This window comes from Ruditapes philippinarum, unplaced genomic scaffold, assembly GCF_026571515.1.
Source record: "Ruditapes philippinarum isolate M1 unplaced genomic scaffold, ASM2657151v2 ctg6939_1_1_1_1, whole genome shotgun sequence".
Classification (NCBI taxonomy): Eukaryota; Metazoa; Mollusca; class Bivalvia; order Venerida; family Veneridae; genus Ruditapes; species Ruditapes philippinarum.
The window spans coordinates 37,104-45,215 of record NW_026867241.1 but is presented as its reverse complement, the minus strand read 5'-3'; the positions used below and the strand labels follow the sequence as shown (position 1 = coordinate 45,215).

General features: G+C 33.4%; 1 protein-coding gene across 1 annotated transcript; it reads left to right on the top strand.

The window, feature by feature from the left end:
* Nucleotides 1-182: 182 nt before the first annotated feature.
* On the top strand, nucleotides 183-3,609 carry LOC132735393 (dehydrogenase/reductase SDR family member 11-like). The gene is made up of 6 exons (XM_060722334.1): nucleotides 183-314; nucleotides 614-708; nucleotides 1,150-1,282; nucleotides 1,872-1,964; nucleotides 2,465-2,530; nucleotides 3,158-3,609. Exons 1-6 carry the CDS (start codon nucleotides 306-308, stop codon nucleotides 3,194-3,196), a joined length of 435 nt encoding a protein of 144 aa, XP_060578317.1. The 5' UTR covers nucleotides 183-305; the 3' UTR covers nucleotides 3,197-3,609.
* The last annotated feature ends 4,503 nt before the right edge of the window (nucleotides 3,610-8,112 follow it).

Here is an 8,112-nt window from a genome sequence, read left to right as displayed (position 1 = left end):
CTGTTTTTAAAATTGTTTCAAAAAATACTAGATATATATAGGTATTTGATGAGCAGAAAATAATTTTACAATACATGCATATATCAAAGAACAAGATACAGATTCTTATTTCATGAACATAATATCTATTATGTATGTTTTCCTACAAAATACAACTTGCATTTGTTTTTAATTATTTTTCATTGCAATTGCTTATTTTCTTATAGATCAAATCCGAGTTTGGTGGTACAGACGTGTGTATAAATAACGCTGGTCTGTCCCAAGCTGCACCGTTATTATCAGGTAAAACTGAACAGTGGAAAAATATGCTTGATGTAAGTACTTTATCATTGTACAGATTATTTAATATATGTCGCCCGGCCGTGACCCTGTTTTACTTACATTTACATGTACATGAATATTACAAGTACAAACAATAATAAATTTAGTCGAACGGTTAAACACAGTGTACAATTTTGACATAGCATTGGCGCCTCTTTGAATTAATGAACTGCTGTTTAAAAAAACTTGAATGCATCGTCGAAAAAGTACTTTTGCATAATATCATCAATTTTATGCCTTTGCTTTATTATGTCTTTAAACATACTAAGTTGAATTATTCATTTTTTTCTAGGTAAATGTTCTTGGCCTATGCATGTGTACACGTGAGGCAGTCAAGTCGATGAGAGAAAGAGGTGTAGATGACGGACATGTTATACAAATAAATAGGTAATATAAGTAGTTCTCATGAAAATAGTTTATTAAACAATTGATTAAACAAAATTTTCCTTACCATCTCAAATAAACAATAAATGATTTAAATTTAACTTCTGTTATCATATTTTGCAGAGATTGAGTCTAGCGAACAGTCCGGCGCGTCAAACCTATTTTAGTTGCAGTTTCCAAATAAAGTCGAAGCCTTCTTTTTATACGTAACATATTTTTGTCAAAATTGTATTGTACTTCATGATAAATTTAACAGTTATTCAAGCATCATTCACTTTTCTCATAATTTAATTATTCAATGACTTATTCTGACTAAAGTTCAGATCTACTTAAGAAATTTCTTGCATGTAGCATAGCGTGAATTAGTATGTCGTCAAACCGGAATGGTTTGACATACATTTTCTATTTCTGTTTTCAATCAGTTTTCAAGACTTCTTTTTTTAGCGGAGTTGGTCATAAACAGTATGCTTCAAATCCAGACGGACATTTTTACAGTGCCACCAAGTTTGCTGTTACTGCTCTACTGGATGGATTAAGGAATGAATTGTCACTTTCAAAAACACATATTAGAGTGACCGTAATGTTATTAACATCACTTACTCTACTCATTTATAATGAGTCTTCCATAACATTTTTTGAAGAAAAAATATAGATACATAAAAGGATCACGGCATTTACTTGTTGCAAAATTTGGTACATTGTATAATTATATACATACACAATCACACATCAAAATGTGGTCTAAAATGAAATTTACGTTCTTTATTATGTTTACAGATGACAAGATGACAAACGCCATGTTTATTTGATTATGTATATTTTAGGCTGTTTAGTAATAAATATATTTTACATTTGTGGTCTACAAATGCACATTATTACAAAATTTATATTTGCAATAATAAGGCCTGACTGGTGACTGTGTTAGGCAAAGGAAGCTGCAGTCAAGTATCAAAATATTATATCGTCACTTTAGTGCAGTAACGTGTTAAGTCCTTCTAAATTTAATAGAAGTTAACTACTGGCCTGTGAAAGTCTTATTTAGGGCATGCTGTGCAATGGGTTATTTGATTTTTATATACTTATGTTTAAATAAAGAAATACTAGTAAAAAAAACAAAAAAATCCTTTTGTTGTGGATAAATATTATATTGTATAAATTAATTACAGAGCATCAGTCCTGGTTTGACGGAGACAAACTTTGCTCACAGGATGTATGTTCATGACCCTCAGGTAGCAGTGAAGAAATACAGTGCTTTTGAGGTGTGTCTTCAAATATTTGATAGGCCATTTCATTTTTCATTTACCTATTTGCAGTTAATTTGATGACCTAAAACAGTTTACATTACTTTTACATGTACATGTTGTTGTGGAATTTTTCATGTTCCACCCCCATGTTCTTTTATGTCTTGCTATTACATGCTCAATGGGCCTCTGCTTTTTCACTACACTATTTAGCTGCGTTAGGTCTTATAATATTTTAATGTGAATTTACAGAAATTTCAATTAACTTCTGCATATGTGATGATCATTTTGTAGAGAATGTTAACAGTATATTTTTATTTTATTTCATGCTTATCAATCAGTTGGACCAGCCTAAACTTTGCCTATGTACAAACTGTATTTTCTGTTATATAACTGTATCAAATATTCTCTCTTCATCTTATTCATAGAAATATTGAAACTGATTAGATTGTTTTTTACTATCAGTTTACGTATATAATCGATAATAAATGGCTGACAAATTTTATCTATTTTTGCAGAGTTTGAAGCCAGTGGATATAGCTGATGGAGTTATATATGCACTAAGTGCACCTAAACATGTACAGGTAGGTCTTTCACATTGTTAGTTAAGTATAACTTAGTTTTCATGTCCATTTCAACACCAATTCTCTTAAGTTAAGAGAAGACTACACTTAACGCACCCAGACAACCACTGTAATGTGGTTTTATGCCATGTGGTTATAGGGCCATGTTGTTTTAGGTAAAACCATACATTCTGTAGTATACACTCATTTCAGCCCATAGTTTGTTACACTAATATGCCTTGTTTCTATCCTTTAGTGAACTGTCTTCAGATGTGTACATACATGTTATATAAGTATGTTTCTTTGGATATCAAAGTTGCATATTTTTCTTTGTATAACGTTGAAATGGAATGATTTGAAAATAACATTTGAATTAAAATAAAATAAAATGGTGTTCTTTGTATGCAACAACTTAAGTCCTGATCTCAGCAAAAATGTAACTTTTAATGTCATTTTAAACTACTGTCCTCTTATGTAAGGACATTGTTATTTCTGTTTAATGGAACCAAAATCATTATAATCTATTTCTGATTTTAAATCGTGTACAAACTTGCTCTTTGGAAGAAATTGGGAAGCAACTGCTTGCTGAAACATGTTGCAACACATTTCACTTATATTTTACCTCCAGAATTCTAATTTCTTTTTAAGGTCCATGAAGTTAAGATTAACCCAACAGAACAGCCTTGAGATGGAATATGGAGTGTCTAATTCTAGTAATGGTGTGTCTTGTATACATTAATAATTTAAATCATTTTCATACTGTTTATACAATCACAAATTTTTTTTCTTTATACATTTATTATATCACCTTTATAGACTATAACAAGATATATTGTACATATATAAATTCAGAATTAAATCATTTTCATACTGTTTATACAATCACAGAATTGTTTTATTCTTTATACATGTGTTTTATTACCTTTATAGACTATAACAGATATATTTACACGTATAAATTCAGTATTAAATCATTGTCATTCAATTAATACAATCACAGAATTGTTTTCTTCTATTTATTATATTACCTTAAAGACTATAACATATAATTATTACATGTATAATGTCTGCAAATGTTAAGAATTCATTAAAAACTTTAAAACGTAGTTTCTTTCTTTATATCAATAGTGTATGTAAGACATACAAGAAATGTGTTTTCCTATATACTAGTAAGTCTGTATAAACTAAGTTAGAAATAAAAAGATGTTAGTTAATCTCCAGACTGTCATCTACCTATAAATAGTTTCATAAAAAAATATATTTTTCAATATTTTTTTGCGTTATCGCGGGATTTACAATGCTAAATTTGCCAAATTTTAAGTTTATTTAATTATTGCCATCACAACCAAATTTTTAATAACGAAGACAAAAAAAAACATGCATAATCTCTAGCCTGTCATCTATATAAAAAATATTGTGGGTGCTTTTTGTGTTATCACGTGGCATAATCGAGGTTCTTTACAGTAATATAAGGCACAAACGCTAAGCCAATGAATTAAATATGGCCTGGAGATTGCCGCGTGGCATGGTTCTTTTTTTGGACTGGATTTATTCTTTCTTGAAATTAAGTAAAAAACAATCGTAGAAAAAAAAGCAAATGATGAGGACTACCGACCCAACACTATTTTGTGATTCCGTTGAGGATTGAAAATTTTATTAGTTTGGACGTTCTTCTTTACAGTAATGTAAGGCACAAAGTGTGTGTGTGTGCGTGTGTGCGTGTGTGTGCGTGTGCGTGTGGGTTTTTTTTTGACAGGCGATTTCTTCCTTTTCTGTTTAAAGCGAACATTTTTTGTTTAAAAAAAAACACACCATTTTCTAATGACAACCGTTCAAACTCCCTTTGCGTGGTTCCGTTGAGGACTGGAAATTGTTCTTTCTTAATATCAAGACTAGTGAGAAAAAAAATCTTAAAAAACATATCTAGAGGCCTACCGATCAAACACTACTTGTGTGATTTCGTTCCAGATTGGAAATTGTATTAATACACTTGTTACTATATATAGTAACAAAATTGCCTATGATTTCAACTGATTATGAGTGTCACGTGACCTATTATGAGTTTGCGGCCCGGGGCCGAAAACTAGTTATCAGCCCGCAGAACATGTGCACGTGCACAAACTGAAACAATGACGTCATATTTTACGTCATCAAACAGTTAACTGTAATAGTGAAAGTAGGTTGTCAACACGAATCGCTTTATTTTTATTATGAGAGCTTAAGCGTATTTAGTACAAACACATTTTTGTTACTATTGAAATTTGAAGAAATAATACGACAAATTCATTCCGAAAAAAAAATAGAAATAAAACTTGCTTCTAGATTCTACTGCTTTGAACGCAACTTTGTACAGAACAGTAGCAGAGTAGACAAGAATTACAACGAAAGAACTTTGTTGTTGTTTTCTTGTTTTTGTTTTAATGCTACAAGTGTATTAAAGACATTAATACACGTCAGAGCAGGGCCGGAAGTTGATAATCGGCCCTGAATGAATAATGGCCCTCGGGCTAAAGCCCTCGGGTCCATTATTCATTTTGCGGGCCGATTATCACCTTCCGGCCCTCTCCTGCCGTGTATTAACCTCTTATTAGTTAGGAGATTCTTTTTTACAGTAATATAAACCACAAAACGCTAGGCCAAGGAATAGGGCCTACTTTCCGCGTGGCTTGGTCCGAATGCGAGATTGATCTTTCTTAATATTAAGTGAAAAAAATCGTAAATAACACAATATTCAGAGGTCTGCAGATCAAACTCTGTTTTTGTGATTCTGTTCCAGATTGAAAATTGTATTATATTAGTTTGGCGGTTTTTATTTACAGTAATATAAAGCACAAAAGCAAATGGCTAAGAGATTTCCGCATTGGCTTGGTCAATTTTTTTGGGCCGGCGATTTGTTCTTTTTCTATATAAAGTGTACACTATTTGGTAAGAATCACCATTTTTAACCAGGTTTTCCGAAGGAAAAAACTGGTTATTAGATTGATCGAGGTATGTCGGCGGGCGGGCGGGCGTAAACATTTGTTTTCTTCGTTTTGATATATAGTGAACAATTTCTTCTGTACGCAACTCCTCCTACATTTCTCAACGGATTTTGACCAAACTTTCAAAGAAGCTTTGTCATCAAGTGCCCAGGGGCATATTGTCAGGGGTTTTGCGATTGGATAGTATTTGACCTAATTATGGCCCTTTGTTTTTTTTTCCTTATATAGAATATATAGTGAACAATTTCTTCTGTGCTGAACTCTTCCTACATTTCTGAACGGATTAATTTTGACCAAACTTTCTCAGAAGCTTTGTCATCAAGTGCCCTGAGGCATATTATCGGGGTTTTGCGATTGGATAATATTTGACCTAAGTATGGCCCTTTGTTTTTTTTCCTTATATAGAATATATAGTGAACAATTTCTTCTGTGCTGAACTCCCCCTACATTTCTCAACGGATTTTGACCAAAACTTTCGCAGAAGCTTTGTCATCAAGTGCCCTGGTGCATATTGGTGGGGTTTTGTGATTGGATAGTATTTGACCTAATTGTGGCCCTTTGTTGTTTTTTCTTATATAGAATGTATAGTGAACAATTTCTTTCGTGCGCAACTCCTACATTTCTCAACGGATTTTGACCAAACTTTCTCCGAAGCTTTGTTATCAAGTGCCCTGAAACATATTATGGGGGTTTTGTGATTGGATAATATTTGACCTAATTATGGCCCTTTGTTTTTTATCCTTATACAGAATTATCAATATATAGTGAACAAATTCTTCTGTGCTGAACTCGTCCTACATTTCTCAACGGATTTTGTTCAAACTTTCACAGAAGCTTTGTCATCAAGTGCCCTGGCGCATATTGGTGGGGTTTTGTGATTGGATAATTTTTGACTTAATTATGGCCCTTCGTAAAATGTTCGTAAATGACCATTTTCTGATGTCAATCGTTAAAACAGCATTTATGTGATTCCGTTGCGGATTAAAAATCATATTATTTTTTAGGTTCTTCTTTATTGCACGAATCTCTAGTCCAAGGAATAAGGCCTCGAGATTTCCTCGTGGCACTGTCGCTTTTTGGACCGGCGATTTGTTCTTTCCTTATATTATAAGATGAAAAACAATTCGTAAAAAACACCATATTCCGAGATCTAGGAGATTCTTCTTTACAGTAATATAAAGCACAAAGCTCTTAGCCAAGGAATATGACCCAGAGATATCCGCTTGGCATTGTCGTTTTTTTTACCAGCGATTTGTTCTTTCTTCATATTAAGTGAAAAAAATATCGTAAATAAAACATCATATTCTTGCATATCAGACTGGCGTTTCCGTGAGTTTTACCCATGCCGGATATTTCATCTGGCATGGGGGGTTCCAGATGAGTCGCGTGCTGTACAATGGCACGATTAGGATGACGTCATTTTACCGTTATGAATGAAGATGTAATTCATACGCTGTTGTAAGAAAGTAGTTACGGTTGTAATGATATTAATTTTCATTGAAAATAAAGATAAGGAATTTAAAGTATAATGGAATATGGTAGAATATGCAAGAAAAAATATCTGACATATGTTTGCGGTTCGGATCGGAATATCCGTCCCTCGGTCACCCGCCCATGGGCGGTAACTCGGCAAGCCTCGTTACCGCCCAATGGGCGGGTCACCTCGGGACGGATATTCCGATCCGAACCGCAAAATATGACAGATATTATTATTCTGGACTACCGACCCAACACTATTCAATTCCGTTGAGGATTGGGAATGAGGTTCTTATTTACAGTAAGATAAGACACAAAGGTCTAGTCCATGGAATATGACCTCTAGATTTCCGCATGGCATGGTCATTTTTAGTCAAGTGGGGAAAAAATCTTAAAAGGCCTACCAATCGAACACTATTTGTGTGTTTCCGTTCAAGATTGGAAATTGTATTGAGAGATTCTTCTTTACAGTAATACAAGGCCCAAAGCTCTAGACATAGGAATATGGCCTTGAGAGGCATGCTTGTTTTTTGAACGGACAATGTGTTCTTTTTCCTCTATAGTGTAAGAAACATCATTTTCTAGACTAATGCCAACCCTGTCTAATGCCAACCGTTAAAACACCATTTGTGTTAAACCAGTAGAGGACTAATAACTTTAGTGACCACAAAAAAGAGGTTTATTTTACCCAAGGGCATGATTTAAATCATTTTTGTGGAGACCCACAAGACACAAACACATGGTAAATATAGATCTAAGCTCTAGTTATTGCAGTACTTTACATACATAGATTTAGATTTATTTCCCTTTTATTAAGTCTTTATAAACTAAGTCTTCCCCAGGACAGGGCTAATTTTTACCCCAAAGATATGATTTAAGGTGAGGTAAAAAATGATAAGGCCATAGAAATATACAAACAAGAGGGCCATGATGGCCCTGAGGTCGCTCACCTGTATATAGCCCCCCCCCCCGGGCCAATTTTTACCCAAGGGCTTTTATTTGTTTATTTGAACAGACTTGGTAGACACCCATAAGAAGATGTTTCATGCTAAACATCTAAGTTCTAGCTCATTGGGTTTTTTAAAAGAAGAATTTTTAAGTTTTTACTATACACATATAGTTAAAAACAATGACACCCCTGGGGCA

Excerpts from the sequence above, each read along its gene's own strand:
- LOC132735393 (XM_060722334.1), top strand. Across the intron at positions 709-1,149 it reads CATGTTATACAAATAAATAG|CGGAGTTGGTCATAAACAGT; the intron begins GTAATATAAGTA and ends TTCTTTTTTTAG. Across the intron at positions 2,531-3,157 it reads GTGCACCTAAACATGTACAG|GTCCATGAAGTTAAGATTAA; the intron begins GTAGGTCTTTCA and ends TTTCTTTTTAAG.